This window comes from Periophthalmus magnuspinnatus, chromosome 17 (genome assembly GCF_009829125.3).
Source record: "Periophthalmus magnuspinnatus isolate fPerMag1 chromosome 17, fPerMag1.2.pri, whole genome shotgun sequence".
Classification (NCBI taxonomy): Eukaryota; Metazoa; Chordata; class Actinopteri; order Gobiiformes; family Gobiidae; genus Periophthalmus; species Periophthalmus magnuspinnatus.
Window position 1 is genome coordinate 16,321,842 of NC_047142.1, and position 17,562 is coordinate 16,339,403.

A 17,562-nucleotide genomic window follows, 5' to 3' on the forward strand; every position below is an offset into this window, starting at 1 on the left:
TTTTTTGAGAAACAAAGAAAAATGTGTCCTACTCTGAGCAAGCTTGCATCTCCACAAATCTGACTTATTTGGCCTGGAGGAGAGTCTACTTCTGCTTATCTCCATGGAAATGTTGTTCCTTTGGCCAGAGTATGGTTTTAACTTTATCTTTATATTTCCATGGAATAATACTGTTGACATGCCAGAAAGTTGCATGGTGTTGCTTTAAGTTTGGTGTATATATATATATATATATATATATATATATATATATATATATATATATATATATATATATATATATATATATATATATATATATATATATATATATATATATATATATATATATATATATATATACAGCAGATTTGAGATTGGTCAATATTGTGTCATCAAGACTGCTCTTCTTTTTTTCTCTTGGAAATGTTCCAGATTGAAGTGACATGTTAACTATGCAAGTGAGTGGTGACAGCAAACTATTGAGCACAGACTTTAATAATTTTAGTGGGTGACACATCAAGGCAGCATGTAGATAAACTCAGACTAGTGACGATCTCTTGGACAGTTTTGTCAGTTACAGGTACAAAGTGAGTCAGCTCCAAATGTCTAGGTGGGTGCTGGGTTGTTATGTGCCTTGTCATTAAAGAATACTGCACACTCATTACATTTAAATGTAAATCTCATAATGAAACTGGAACTCTGACTTGTGCCATTCCCGCTCGGCCCTCCGGCACTCCCTTTTCAGTGCCCTGAACGAGCTTTCTGATTATCTTTAACCATTTAACCTTCATCAGGGCAATGGTGTCCAGAACATTCAAAACAATCAAAGTCACATAGTTCAAGAAATCATCAACATTAGAACATGAGGCATTTTCAAAGTGTATCATTTCCATGAACAGTGCACCTCTTTTATCATTTATGTGTCAACTGCAGGACCAGCCGCTGGTTTGGGAATAGCAGACAGGTCAAAAAAGCAACATCCACCACATTGACATTTGAAATATTTACTCCTTTCTGTAATGAGCAGGCCCAGAGTGTACCCTCTGATGTGGGTGGGCTCGCTGACATGCTGAGTCAGACCAAAGGTTTCAAGGACAGAACTGAGCTCTTTAGCATTTCTGTCAAACACATTATCCACATGTACATTAAAATCACCTGTAAGTAGGAGTAAAAGTATGCTAGAAAAGCATGGTCAAAAGTACATTTCAACAGTTACTGACCACCTCGAATAGGAAAGTGCCAAAATAAAGTCAAGTGGCAGCTGAGGTTATGTCAGTCTGCCTCAGGAAGGTTGTGGTTACAAAAGTTGTGACTGAGGAGAAAATCAAAATTGTTAAGCAACCAAATTTCCAAAAAAGGTCTTTATTGTGCATTGCATTGGATTTGGCTATTGTATTGTGCACCAAATAGCCCAATAGTAGGCCATTATCTTTCCCTCCCACACATCCTTTTTCTGATCTATGTTATAATGTTTCCTTATCAAAAACATTGTTATTAAATAAAGATAAACCTTGAAAGTTACCACTACATGACATCACAAGGTGGAACAGCGCATTTTGAGTTTTGGAGTTGTAGACAAACTACCGGTAATAATAAAGGGTAACTCATGTGTGAATGAAACAAAACACAACTCCAGGTACGTTTTTGATGAAGTAACAACATTCTAACATAGCTTAAAACTCACAAGAGCCAATTTTGTGTAATATGGGACCTTTAAGGAAGTAATACAGTAATTTATTTGAAGGGCTAAAAGGAGTACATGTGTTGCACTTTAGTCTCATCTTAAATCTCATATACAAGTCTCTCTGTTTAACCCATATAAGATCTTTTTTTTCCCACAAATTTGGCATGAAAAACAGTGTGACGATTGACGTAATGGTGGGTTCATAATTTAGTCACTGGCTATATTTACATGCATACCAAATATCTGATCATTATCTAATTTCTGAAATGTCATGATGTAAACTGATACATCTGATAGAAGAAATGTGATTTAATTCTGATTGTTTACACCTGTGAAGGTTTGGACAAGGAAAATGAATGCGGCAAAGACAAAAATGAAATACAAAAGGAAAAAAAAATTAAATTTAAAGTGAATTTTGCTAGCCTAAAGCTGTAGGCTTTTAGTTGTTTAGTCTTTGTTGATCAAAATTTGTATTAGTCTACTAATCATTTTATTTTGAATTATAAGGCTTTATATGGGACAACAGCAGAAAGGAGAAGTGAGTGAGTGAGTCAGCTGAAGAGCTGATATTTTTCATGTATATGTAAAAAGGCAGATTAAACTCATGATTCACAAGTCTAATCTGTCTTTATATGAATGCATTGTTTCTCAGTACTTTTTCTCAAAAAATGTTGTTTTTGTGTGAACTCTTGTGTAGTTTTAGACTTGTACGTGCAGTTTGGGTCAGATTCATAAAGATATGTAATAGTTTTAATACTTTTTAATCGGGTAATCAATCGGCAGGGCACATCGTTAGTCGATTAAAAATGTTTTTAATCGACTACAGTCTTACATTGTACTTTGTCTTCCAAATACAACAGTTCCTCTGAAAATCATTGCTGAACTGACACATGAGGTGTTTTATGATCAGATTTCTCTTATGCATGTAAATACTGGAATAACCAGATCTAATTAGTGGATTATCAGATTATTCCAGTTATCTGATTTTCACTGACCATGTTTAAAAGCACCCGGTGAGAAAGAGTCTGCAACCAATTCACCTCAACCTTACCATAATCACATCAGCACTGGCATCCACCACGAGGGCGCGCAACAGGGCAGTACAGCAGTAGCAAGGCGCGCTCCAGTCTCCAGTAGTAGCTCCTATCATCATCGGGCTCGTCCTCGGAGCTCCGGCAGGCAGGCAGCAGTCCAGTCTCAGCCCCTCTCGGCTCTCAGTCCACGGCGTTTGACTCAGCGCTGGCTTCTCTCTTCCAACGCTCCGACTTGCCTGTCAGTCAGCTCCTACGCCGAAACCAAGTGCATCCCCCACCGCCAAAATGTCTAAATTGGACCAGGTTCTCATTCTCGACCCACCCTCCGACCTCAGATTTAAAGGTACGTGTATGCCTTAGTTTTTGACTCCAGGTGATGTTTTAAGAAATACCACGATTTTGATTTTTTTACACTCCTTCTAGTGAATTTCTTGCTAGCCTGTTAGCCTGATAGCGCCCACCGCCATTTTAAGTTAGCCTTAGCAACGTAGGGGACGTAACAGGCCGCGGATGAATCCCCGAGCTCGAGTGATTTGCGTAAACGCCGCGGGATGCACGCAGACGCGGCGACAGCGAGTTGACAACACGGAGCAAAACAAGCCAATTGCAAGGACGCCGCTATGATTTCTACTAAGCAAAATACGCCGAATATACAAACTGTTATCGCAGACACACTCTTCACAAGTGACAATTCAAGGCTAGCTACTTGTTGGTGCTAGCATTGCCAAGCTGTGTAGGGTAATGCCTTGAAATTTAACCTAGGATTTGACGTGGAAAGTAATGAACTTTTACAGCTTCGACAAAGCGTTTAACCCACGCACAAGCAGGCATTCTAACTCTCCAGATGACAAATAGCTGTACGGACAAACTTGGCTATAAATATGAATGCTAACCAGGACAATATATGCATTATTTAGTGTCATTTCTTGATCTGTTGACGGGAGCAATCATCAGAGCTAGTAGAAAGTTGTATCCAGTGCTGTACGATTTTGGCACGGTGGCTTGGATATTCTGATGTATCAATACATATTTAACTATGAGTACCCTTTATTACGTAACATTGCTGTTTTTCCTTGCAAGTGTGTGGTTGGCAATATTATGTTTATACATTTTGCACATCTAAATGTGTAGTGTTGTCAGAAGTATTGAAAATCATATACTAATCGTTATTAAAACTAGTTTGGGAAACTAGATACTCATTTAAGCAGGCCTTGATCCAAAAAAGTCACATTCACTGGACAAAAATGAACATTTCCTGAGCTTTAGAATGATCTTGAGCTGTGTCAAAACAAGTATAAAACCATCTAGACTAGTATATGCCTGTTGACCGCTGTGGAACTTACCTGGACAGTTGTGGGATTACACAGATATAAGACCAGATGGTAATAGACAAGACATTGCCATGATTTAATGTTGAAAATCACATTCCATTGTCTAAATAACGACTTGTTTTTCATTATCATAGTTTCGGAATCTGTGTTAGGTATCGAGTCCATTCCTTAGTTTTGTGACAACACTAGTAAAGAATTATTGACTATCTGATATAGCATGTGGTGGTTTCATCTTTTATAACTAATAAAAGTACTGTAAGGTTTATTATACTATCCATAGGGGATGTATGAGCCTACTGATACTTGTATAACTTGTGAATATTCCTTATTGCATTGAGAAGGTAAAGGTAGTTTGTGTACTGTTGAGTGATCGACTATAGCAGTCAAAACTTTCAGCTATGCATCACTCAAGAATAGGTCTGTTAGAATTGTCTGCATTTTTAGAGAGGCTAGCTAGCTATGTTGTTGACTTGCTTTCCCTTGTACCAGCTCTGAGCCTAGAGCCATATTGAGCAGTTGACATTTAGGTGAATCAAATAGCTACTCATTTTATCGACTAATGAATTATAGGAAATTACATTACTAATTCTAATGAGAAAGAACCCAGTTTGATATTGTAAAAGGGGCTCATCGGAGGACTTCACAAGAACTAAACCAGGTTTTACCAAGAAACCAAACAAGGATCCAACCAGGGATTTATTCATTGACTTTACCAAAGACTAAGCCAGGTACAGAATCATGGACTCTAGACTATGGTTTAACCAACCAACTAGTAGTATATTTTTAATCCAGAATGATGTCTCTGTGTTTTTTATACAGATTGATATCAGTCTTGTCCCCATGCCTTCCGCTGCGTCTCTAGCCCGGCTAAACGTGATTGTGCAATCCAACGTTTCCCATTAGCACAGGAGACTGTGGGCCATCCATAGTCTAAAAACAACCTGGTCTATATTGGTACGAAACAAAATTAGACTTTGTTGTCCATTTTATTATAACAAACCTATAAAAGAGACTACACTGGTCAAAAATGAATGGTCAAAGATTAAATATAGGCAGTAAGTGACATTTATTATCCACAAATTGAATGAGATTAAATAATTCAAATTAAAAAAAAAAATTGTGCTACCATAATCTATCACCATAACCAAATCTATGGAAAACACTGCAATCACGTTCGCTTTTTTCAGTGGTGCATGTGAAACAAAGGAGCTCATTGGTCACCCATGATTTACAAATAAAATCACATTTCTATCGCCTCAGATTAACAGAATTTAGTGCTTCACTCATTAATTCAGCAAAAATCTGCAACATTTTTCAGTCCCCCGTGATATTTTTTCCTTTACTTTTTCCTATACGGACAGACCACGTGTCTTCCTGATTTTCTAATCCATCTGTCAATCACGCCCATTTGCAAACTTCACTGGTGACCAGACTCACATGTTTGTAAAGTATTGAAGTGTGTATTCTATATCCCAGGCAGTAACTAAAGATTGAAGATTGCATTTTTTCTTATTGTGCAGCCCTGATTTGAACTGTATGAAACCAACAGTCTGACTTTTCAAGGACTAAATGAGGGCTAAACTAGGATTAGTCACACATATACTTACCAATAGTACAGCACCCATACATTTGCTAAATTGTTATATTGTCCACCCCAAATTGATTCTGATTATTTATTTATTTTCTTATATAATCCTTAATCTATTACTAGTCAAACATCAAAACAAATACTTTACAGAGACTATAGCAAGGACATATAAAGTAGGACTGAATAAGGAACTTCATGAATAAAATCTGACCTTTTTACATTTAGATACTTTCATAAAACTGCAACTTCCTGTCATATGATTAACTATAATAATTTATGATCATTGCATTAGCCAATATTTTCTATATATTGTTGATCTGAATTGGCTCATCTTTGCTGTAAGAGTCCAGTTGTATGGATTAAGTTGGGTATCAGCGAACAGAGACGTGAAAGTGAATTGGACACATCTGAACACAACATTACATGGTTAAAATGAATTATTTCTGCCTCTTATGACTGTGGTATTTCTGTCCCTTTTATCGCTCTCATCTTTTAGGAGTTCAAGATGATTTAAAAGTTCACTGACTGGCCAAATTTCTAACCCAGAGTCTAAAATGTTGTATTAACTTCTCTTCCGTGCTTAGTAAAGTGCTGCTAAAAATCTTGAATTTCTTGTTTAGTTGTATTTTTTATTATTATTTTTTTTCAGGCAAGCATGAAATGCGGATGAAGAGTGGGTAGATATGTTCGGCAAATTGTCAAAGCTAAGAATCGAAATGGTAGTAAACGGTGGTCTTCAGGAGTTTAAAAAATCAGTCACAGATGTGCAAAAACATACTAGCAACACAATGAATTCCATCATTGGTCAATTCGTCATTCATCCCTATGTTTTTACCATATTAAAATTTCACACTCGATTTCAATACTTGGTCTCGATACTAAATATGATTGTGATAAGACGATGATAATGTAAAAAACTCTTTCGACAATAGAATGTGACTTTCAACTTTAAATAATGGTTCCTTTATATTGCCATGTGGTTTGGTTTGATGCAACTCAAGATCATTCTAAAGCTATTCAGGAAAGGTTCATTTCTGTTTTGTGAATATGACTTTTTTAGTATGGATACCTGCTCAAATGAGTATCTAGTTTTGATACTAGTTTTGGTATTTGATACTTTTAACAACCCTATTTTGAAAAAATGATCTCATCTAAAAATCAAAACCAGTTCATGCTTGTCCTTCAGTTGAACCTCCAAACTCTGGCCTGATAGCAAGGACATGGTGCATCATAATGTTATCATGGACATCCTAATTTCACCTGATTCACAAACTCTCCACCCCCATTCTGATTACCCATTGGTCACACGGTCCACATTTCAGCTCACAAGATCAAAATTGTACCTCCTAATATCTGGAAAATCCCATGTTTAAAGAGGGAGTATTATGTATAATCTAATCTAAAATCTAAATATTTTTTTTTGCTTTCTACCATATTGTAACAATCCCTCATCAATAACATGCCTGAAGAGGTTTTAGATGTCACCCATGGATGTTTCAGAGATTTATCCCTGGTCCCATTCGCACCCACGCTACAGTTAGCTGTAAGATTCTGTTTAAAGTGTGCTCAGCCCAAGCCTATCCAGCCATACTTTCACATGACAGTTCTCCTTAAATATACTAAGACACACAGCACGATACAAAACAACACAACAACTTGGCTACTTGATGTGATGTGCAGTAGCTTCATTAATGGGATGCACATTGATTGATGCTCTGAGTCAGAGTGCTATCAACACAAAAACGAAAGTGAAACTTATAAAATATGCTAATATGCCATTTTTGGCGAATATAGCATTTTCAAAACAATAAAAGGTATCATGGTGAACAAAACATATTATGTGTTAACATAACATGTTTTGTTATGTTAACACATAGGGGCGACAGTTGCTCAGTGGTTAGAGTGTTTGTCCCCCAACCCGAAGGTCTGAGGATCGAGTCCTGCTCAGACCAAGTTCTGTCGTTGTGTTCTGAGGCAAAACACTTCACCCACATTGCCTAGTATGAAAGTGTGTGCGAATGATAGGTGGTGGTCGGAGGGGCCATCACCTTACCATCACCAAGTGTGGAAATGAATGAATAATGACTATAGTGTAGCGCTTTGAGAGGCTTTGACAAACCTGTAAAGCACATTACAAGTGTAAGCCATTATTATTATTATTAACTTGTCAGTTAATACCCCATAGAAGTAAAATACCCCTCTTTAACCACAACAATATTCATAACAGTAGCAAGATGAACATATAGCAAATAATAGGGCCAGAGGTTCACAACTAATTATTATGTTAGTATTTGAACGGTTCATTTGTTATATAGTTTCTCACAAGTTTATACTGAGACTATGGTGGCAAAAGCTGTATTTGAATAATTTTTATTAATAGTTTGTGGAGAATAAAGTTCACTTAATTTATCTGCTTATCTAAAAAAAAAAAATTACCGCAGTTTAATTGAAATCACAATTTGAACTGACGCAATTGATAAATATCAAAGACTGCAATTTAAGTATCCATTCCCTCTATATTCTGCATAAAAACTGCTAGTCTTGTAGTTCGGATCTGTTCTGAAATGTGAAATTATTGTGGTAGTTTGCAAATTTTTAAAGTTTAAAATGTGAACTTTGAACATAATCTTATTTTAAAAACATAAATTCCAAATCACAATCGCAATTCTTGTCAGAATACTCACAATTAGAAGTTTTTCCCATATTGTTCAGTCTTGTTCTTTTATAATTACTATTGTTGTGACATTGCTGTCTCAGGGATGTAACCTCTTTGCTGTGTTTTTTTGTCTGCTGATAAGAATGATCAGTTATATATGTTAATTTTGTCAGTAAGTGATTAGGTCTGATAAATCTGATCAGTTGTTGCAGCCAAGCAAATATTTTGGAAGAAGTACCCAATAGTTACAATACAGTAGCCTTAGCCTATAAGTATGATACTACTACTACTACTACCGTAAATTTCGGACTATAAGCCGCTACTTTTTTTCCACGCTTTGAACCCTGCGGCCTATACAGCAGTGCGGCTTATTTATGGAATTTTTACTGGGTAACGGCCCCTGGGGGGCGCTCTCTAGCTGTAAACGTAAAGTGAGACAGATGTGGGGAAAGATTCTGCTCTGAAGAATTCACTAGTTTTGATTTTGAACGATCATTTTGCGCATCATGAAATGGATATGATGCAGTTTTTAAGATAAAGAAGGAAATAGAGCAGGGTTCGGCCTTTAACACGCAACGAGCCATTTGGACCCACTTTCCACGTAAAATAAAACACTGGGAGCCGCAAATACTTTTTGACATCTAAAATGAAGATAACACTGTGTATAATAATAATAATAATAATAATGTAACGGAATAATGTGGGTTTTATTTTCATGGACAAGCCTTCTACACGTGGCAGATAAATATGGCAAAAATAACTTAAGTGCATAAAAAAATACAACTCACCAAACCGCTGCATCAGTGTGAGCTCTGCGCTGATTATGTGATTATGTCTACTCTGCTCTGCAGTTTCTTTAAAAAAAAACAAAAAACTCTAAAGGCGTATCGTTTAATCCCAGGTGCTTATTCTCCATGTGCCAAAGCAGTTTTGAAGGTTTCATTGCCTCATTTGCTTTTCCCGCATATTACGCAGAGCGGACTGTGCGTGAGAGTCACCTGCAGCGACAAACCCAGATTTTAAGTAGGCATTGTCTGTTAAATTTATCTTTCTTTTTCTTGGAGATCGTAGTCTCCTCTTCTGGCTCCTCAGTTGTCCTTTTCCCCTTTGTTAAAAGCTCTCCAAAGACTTTTGTTTTGGCTCATTTTCACTCGCTTGTGGCTCTACTTTTGGGCGACATGTCTGATGTGTTATACGTGAAACGTCATCGCGGAGAGACAAGAGCAGATAATAAACTTGCTACTACAACAAATAGATTTCTGTGGCGATTTCCAGCAGGATTTTCATGATACATCTACGGACGAGCTTATTAGTGTGTCATTAGGGACGGGCGAAAGTTGCTCCTGACCCCTGTGCTCACAGCGTCTGAAAATCAGGGCTCTTTACGCAGGACAGTGAGCTGTGTCAGTGTCAGTTCCCAAGCCACGCAGAGCCACAGTATAAGGCTGAAAGAGGCGCATGCTGCTCCGGAGCCGCGGGTTGCCGACCCCTGAAATAGAGCCACTGCACGTGAGCTCGGCAACAATGAATCCAACTTGGTCAATGTAAAAAGATGACAAAAGTTTTCAGAGGAAATAAAAGCAGATTTTCGGTGTTGGTGCAGCTTTATTTTCTAAACCTGCAGATGTGTTCATCCCGTGTTGATGTCGTGTTGGTGCCAATTTTCAGGCACAGTTTTAAAAAAAGCGTGTCGGTGCACCGTCTTTCTGTGTAAATATCTCATGTTACAATATGAAAACCTGCGGCTTATATTCAGGTGCGGCTTATATATGGACAAAATTGATTTTCTTTTCAAATTTAGCTGGTGCGGCTTATATTGAGGTGCGCTCTGTAGTCCGAAAGTTAGTAGTTACGGTACTACTACTGACTTTGTCTTTGGCCCTGAATGAAATTTAAATTGATGTAAAACAGATGCAAATTCACTGGATTATCTGTAATTGAAGGGAGCAAATCTCTGTTCCTGATTTCAGCTTCAACTTTTTTGTGTAATTTTTGTTCAGTTGTTTATTTATATAGCCCCATTCTTATCCTTTCTTCAGTTGTACACCTTGTTATTTGGGTTGAGACTTAAACCAAAATACAGGCCAATACATTTCTCAGCAATAGTATTATGGAAACATCCTATGTGACATTCAGTAGTTCAATAAGTTCACTTGGCAAGAACCTGACAACCTCAGGCATATAATGTTGTTACTAACTGGTACATTTTAACCTGAATTCTAAGGAAAAGTTTTCATACCAATACCACAGATTTTTTTTAGGCAGTGTAATGTAATTTTCAACTGTAGTAGTTTCATTCAGTGTGACTAGTGGTCGGCAACCTTTAACACCCAAAGAGCCATTTGGTCCCCATTTCCATGGGGAAACATTTTATTTATGTAATGAATACATTTTGAACTCTTTAAAAAAAAGAAAGAAACCATGCTGAGTCGAATGTCTCCTTCAAATGAATTAAAAAGCTGAACTTAAATTATCCATGTAGCAAACACAAAATGTCGTGAGCCGTTGCCTTTGGGCTTTCGGAGCATGTAACGGAGCCTTGACCTAAATTAAAAAACAACAACAAAAAAAACGCTATGCCACTAAACAATGAAAAATAAATATTTGCAACATAACAGCATAAATATTTATGGTTAATGGGATTTCTGCTCCTGAACCTCTGTGCACAACGTCTGCGTCTGTCGGGCTGTACGAAGTCACTTTCATCTTTACGCAGGACTGTAAGCTGTCGTCTGTGAGGCGTCCGGAGCCGCGGTTTGCTAACCCCGTTCTAGAGTCTTCCTCTTAGGCCTGAGTAATATGACAGAAAATAAATCACATTTTGTTCCTCTCATTTGTCAATCACATTTTTCTGATTTGAAGATGTGTGCCACTGACAACTGATAAATTTAAACCGATAATACAGTTTAAATGGACTACGTTTTTGAAATTTGAAATGTGTTTAATTTATAGGGCTAAATGATTCACCTGAAAGTCCGCACCGGGGTCTAGACTTAGAAAGTTTTCTATTATTTTCATTTGCTCCTTGGACTTTTGGCTTCACGGTACCTTCCTCTAATTTGAACTATTGTACTTTCCCTGGCATTGTCCCTCCTGTTGTCATGACGGTCTTGGAGCAGAGAGGAGCTGCAAGGCAAGTTTATTTGTATAGTACAATTCGTACACAAAGTAATTCAAAGTACTTTACAGAATAACAACAACATTAAAATCCGAATACAGGAAATCAAAACATAAATAATCATCATAAAATTAACATTAAAAGAGAAGAGTGCAGAATAAAAACCATTAGGTCATATGCACAGGTAAACAGAACTGTTTTGAGCCTGGATTTAAACATTGTCAAAGTAGAGGCTTGTCTCACATGTTTTGTCTCACTGTTCCAGGTTTTAGGTGCATAAAACTGAAATGCTGATCCCCATGTTTAGCCCTGACTGGGCACTAGCAGGAGGCCAGTCCCTGAAGTCCTCAGAGTGCGAGATGGTTTATGGGCTTGGGCTTGAAGGTGATTAGCTGAAATACAGATTGACAGGGAAAAAGACCAGTCAGAAGTAGGGATGGGACGATATTAAATTTTAGACTCACGATTATCGTGGCCAAAATAATCGCGATTAACGATATTATCGCAATAATTATTAACCTGTTAACGTTCCGACGGCCCGGGCCTACTTTACAGCAATGTACATACACTTCTGCGTCACCCACACAAACAATCTACACATCAAATGAAAGCTGCGGCCCTCATCTTTCTGGATATGCAAACCATTTTCACCTGCAATCACCACAGTGCTGACAGGAAAGACGTTTTTACAGAAAAGTCACAAAGTGTGAATCTGGACTTCACTTACCATTGAGCGCTCTGGTTCTGTCAAACATCAACATATTCACACAAAGTTGGTCTCATTTGTTCCGTAAAGGTCCAGAGAATATAATCCAGTCAAGAAATTATGTCCACAAAATAAGATCCTCCATGTCCAATCTGCTGCAGGAAAGTACTCCAAATATGAAATCTGCTCCGTCACTTCTTCGCCTTTCTTTTGTCGATTTCAGGCATAATAAACGTCTGACAGCGCCAACTTTGTTCCTGAAAGTTTACGCCTCACTCTTCCCCTTGTAGAATCAACCAATTACATCACGCACATTTAGTGACGTTTTGCCCTTACAGCCAATGAGCAGCGGGACAGGATGATGTATCACATGGCATGGTTTTCCGTAAACAGACGTACCCGGAAGAAAATATGTACTCCTCAATGCCATGTTGTCAAAATGGACCGGTCCTTGTTGTGCCGGAAGTGACGCAAGTGCCCGTCGACGAACACTTAATTTTTTTTAATTAAGGCACTTTGGTGAATTGGGAAACGAGTGGATGCAGAAATGTGTGCATAATGGCGCATTTTACGCACTGTTGTTGTGCGTTTTAAACATGACGAAACGGACAAAACAAAGGGAGGACGTGATCGAGGACACTGTGGATGTTTGTACAAGTTAAACTAGAGGCATCTCGGACCCGGAGCGGTTCATGGCAAAGATTAAAGATCCCACAGTGGACTCAGGAGTAAAGGACCTTATTTTTTGATGGATTGGATGCTGTTCTCGATCGGTAAGCGTGGTTTATTCTGCTATTGACTTAATTGTAGGTGAAATATACCGTGTCTAATCGTTAGCTTTGCTTCTGTGCACATAGTGCGCATTCGGACCATGCGCTCTGGCACACTTGTGTTCAGCTGTATGAATTAGACTTAATTTGTTTATTGTTTAAAAGGTGTTGTTTTATTCTGCAGTTTGCATTATTGTAGGTAAAAATATAAGATGTACACACATTAGCGTCTCATCTGTGCGCACGGGTGAGGCGCGCACTGGTACGTTCCTGTGGAGAGTTACGGATCAGACTTTGTTTATTGTTGATATCTGACAGAATATAGTTCAGACAGAGATAAGCACAGAAGCTACAAGTGTCATTGCTATGTCAGAGTGGGCAAACACCACAAACTAACATCTAAACGTTGTATTGGAACTGGAAACATGAGGCAGTGTGGTGCCATAAAGGCGATTATAATCGTGCGCGATGATCGCGATTATTAAAAAATGCCACGAACGATTAATTGCGGACCTTATTTATCGCGATTAACGATATTATCGTATATCGTCCCATCCCTAGTCAGAAGCAGTATTAGACGGGCATAAAGGTTTACTTAACATTTCATTGGTTTAGAGCTGACACACGGTTTTGTACGAGCAAATGTGGCCATACAAGTAAAGTATATGGATATATAGCATTTTTTTTAACTACTCACTCTAGCTGGGTTTAAAGCAGACTACAGCAATGGAAATACCGTGTGCGTGTGGAGTTAAAGATCACTAAAAAGACATCTGCCAGACAATAGCACACAGCCATCTACTACAACATAGTACATTGTTTTACAGTGATGAATCCTCTGCTATAATTGAAGTCCTGTCATTTGTCGAGCATGTGTTTGACACATTCTCATAAGCGTGCGTTTGGTAAATGTGTCATTTTACTTTATTCAGCGCGACAGTATACACTGTGTTGTGGTTGTGTTAAGAGGGCATTTCTAAGTTTTTGTGGCTCTAGGAAGGAGAATAAGTTAACTTATCTTTAACTCAAGTTAATGGAGAGGCAGACACCGACAGTCCTGTACACAGCCCGTCTGCATTGGGCTGTTTAGTGAAACATGTCTGCGTGACTACGTGTGTTGTCATCTGCACACGTAGCACATGGTCACAGCAGTGGCTCAAATGGGCAAACTCCTCTCTCTCCAAAATGCATCCTTTTGTTTATTGTGAGGATCTAGTTGTATTTTAGTTCACATAGTCCAAGCCCATCAGCCTGATGGCATCTATGTCGAGCTGCAGCGCTAATGCACAGACTATTGCAGTCTCGGCTACATTCTGTTTTTCAAGTCAGCACCATGGTGAAAACTTTTTGATGACTTGTTAAATTAAATGTTAGAAGCCTGTATCCCCTCTTCTGAGTCAAGGTGCTGGTACAAATCAGTTTTGCTGAAATATCTTTCCTCATATGTAAACACACTCCTCTGCTCTCTGCTTCTGACCCGAGGCTTATGTGACATCATAATTGCCATTATCAGATGATAATTATTGATGACTGATATTATCATACATACTTATTATACACATAGAAAATTGTCTTTCAGTATAAATTGCCTGAGCATGAACAAGGCAAAGGCTTTATGAAAGATTGTTATATGCCATTTAAAACAAAATATCTTGCAGTCCTAATCAATACTATATCAACATATTATAAGTATGATTGGTTTGATTTTTTTCCATTTATTTGAGCAAATTTGTCTTGCTCCATTACAAGTATATTGTACAAGCACCTCTTGAGGTCAAAAGTCTGCTGCGTGCTGTCTGCATCTAATTAAAAAGTATTTTATTGTCCAATGATCAGGAAGTGTGCGTTAGTGCGCTAGTTTGTTAGCTTTACCGTAATGGCAAAACTCCGCTCTCTTGTGAAAAGTGTTTTAAAGTGATTGCGGTTAATAATTAAAATGGTAAGTGAGGAATAACTTTGGACCTATGCAAACCATTTAAAAGCCATTGTACCATACCATCTTAAAAGATGAAAACAGTGGAACTACACACTAAAGCAACAATTTATTTGGTACTAAATCTTGTTTGTTTGATGTTTCATAGCATTGTCTACTGTCCTTAGTCCTTTTTGGCAATTTTAGTGTGCTGCCTCCAGTGGCCACTGCAGTTTCAAGTGCTATGTGACATCATACAGAGCTGCCCAAATTAAAGCTCATTACAAACACCAGGCTACAGGGGTGGAGTTTGACCACACCCCTCCTTCCTTCTCACTCTCATCTTTAGTCCTCCCAGGTACTGCCTAGTTCAGCAAATCTATTTGGAATGTTGTGGGAGGAGTTTAGGTGTTTAGTCCCACTTCAAATATCATGATATTTGTATATTTGGGCACAACCCTACTTAGCTCTAAACTGTGCGGGGCAAAGGAGGCAACCACAGCTTGTTCCGGTCACACAGCAGAGACTAAATCGGTCCTGGTCCAACGGAGAGGTGCCTGTTTTAGCTGCTCGTCTGGGATTCTCTTGAGAGACCAAAGGGCTGCCCTGCCTCTGCTATGGTACGTGTATTTATAGAGCAGGACAGGCCTGGGGGACACTAGGAGAGGGGAGGAGAGGGGGAGGAGGGAGAGAAAAGAGATGAAGGAGGGAGAGGGAGGAAGAGAAAGAAGAGGGATGGAGAGATGGGGATAGAAAGGGAGAGAAAATGGATAAAGGAGGAAGGGATGAGACTGAGAGAGGGGAAGGGAAATAGGGAAATTGACAGATGGAGAGAACAGGGTCAAGTGAGTGGAGAGAGGAGGAGAGAAACAGAAAAGAGAGAAAGTGTGCAAATAAGAGGGAGAGGAAAGCATATATTCATGACTTTCAGCTTCCTGTTATATGTAACATTTCAGTACTTTTTCTCATTCAAGAGATATATTTACTAATCAAGTAATCAATTACTGGATTTATATACCGGTAGCTCCTTTCATGACACCCACAGCGCTTTACAGTGGACTCTTCATTCACTCCACAGTCGGTGGTGGTAAACTACCATTCTAGCCCCAGCTGCCCTGGAAAAGACTGACGGAAAGGAGGCTGCCAATCTACGCTCTCAGCCACTCCGACCACCAGCAACACACTCACACACCCACCACTTTCATACTAGGGAATATGGGTGACGTTTCTTAACTAAAAATGCAATGAAAAATTTTGCCGCTGGCGCCCCACTGTGGCACCTGGTATTACCAGCTGTCTCCCATCAAAGTACTAACCAGGCCCGGCCCTGTGTAGCCTCTGAGATCTGAGGAGATCAGGCTGTGACAAGTCGCTATGGCCACATAATGCATTGTTAATCACTATGGCAATGGTCTAAATATTTTTATCATTCTAAAACCCATAGACAGTGAGACAGAGAGAAATGAAGTTGGTGATTGAGAGAGGGAAGAAGAGTGAGAGAGAGGAAGACAGAGGGAAAAATTGGGAGACTTTTTAGAGAAGAGACTGGTGAGAGAGAAAAGGAGGAAAGAGGGATAAAAGATGGAGGGAATGACAAAAATTGAGGGAGAGAAAATAAAAATGAATTATGTGATGAGAGACGGAAGGAGGGGAGAGAGCGAGGATGAAGGGATGAGAGCTAAAGTGTGGAAAAGTGTTGGAGAGGGTGGAGGAGGGGGAGATGTGATGGAGAGAGGAAAAAGGGACAATAGCTAGAGGAAGGAAAGAAGGTAGAAGGGGGAGAGAGAAGAGGGATGAAGTGATGGAGAGGGAAGGAGAGGGAGAGCTTAAAATACAGGGGAGGGAGAAATAGGAATACATACAAGAGGGAGAGAGAAAGAGAGGCAGAGAGAAAATGTGTGAGGAATGGAGTGGGACAGTGAGAAGGGGGATGTAGGGAGAGATGGGTAAATGGAGAGGAAAGGAGGGGGAAAGAGACAAGAAGAAAGTGATAGGATGGAGAGAGGAAGAGAAGTAGAGGAGTGAAGGTAGCATCTTTCTCAGAGTAGGCCTGTGGATGCAGGGCGTGGGTGGAGGATGAGAACAACTGCTTTGCTCTGCTCTGGTTTATGGTTTAAAAATGAATGCTCTGTGAATTTTCAAAATTCCTAAAAATAATTTAACTTTTAAATCATAAAGGCTAAAGGTCAAATTTGAAAAGTGAAGTAAAACAAAGTAATTTATTTTTTTACAATAAAAATATACAAAGTTTAATGTCCTTTTAACAAGATATGGAATACTGTTGTCATGATACTAAAATTGTAAACTCTATTGCAGACAGAAGTCTGATACCACCATGATAATTTAAAAAAATGGAATAGAATGTGATTTTCAAGATTAAATCGTAGTACTTTTATATTACCAAGTGGCCTCATATCTATGTTTATCCAGGTAGGTTCCATAGGTTTTATACGCATGATCATTCTGAAGCTATTCAGGAAAGATTTATTTCTGTCCTATGGATGTGACTCTTGTTTGTTTTTGTTTTTTTTTAGTATCAATACTATCCATCTACTATCTATCTACTATTAGTAGCTTTAGGATCAATCGGTATGTGATTTTCGACAACCCTAATATGCAATAAAATGTTCATGTTCATTATTAATATATATATTTTTTTTGCATATTTTGTTTTCCGAGCTTTGATAGTTTAAAGTTCCTATATTACATTATTTTCTGATCTGTGTTACAATGTTGTTCTCTCATCAAAAACATACCCGGAGTTGTTTTTTTTTTCATTTG

General features: G+C 38.5%; 1 protein-coding gene across 2 annotated transcripts in view; it reads left to right on the plus strand.

Moving 5' to 3' along the window:
• The first annotated feature begins 2,715 nt into the window (after positions 1-2,715).
• The window catches only part of vapal (VAMP (vesicle-associated membrane protein)-associated protein A, like), a 145,247-nt gene continuing 130,400 nt past the window's right edge, over positions 2,716-17,562 (plus strand). The window contains exon 1 of one of the 2 annotated variants that reach the window (XM_033982725.2): positions 2,716-3,043. In XM_033982725.2, coding sequence (XP_033838616.1) covers positions 2,986-3,043 — 58 coding nt within the window. In that variant the 5' untranslated portion in view covers positions 2,716-2,985. The remainder of the gene's footprint in view (positions 3,044-17,562) is intronic. The other variant, XR_008649055.1, reaches the window with a different exon arrangement.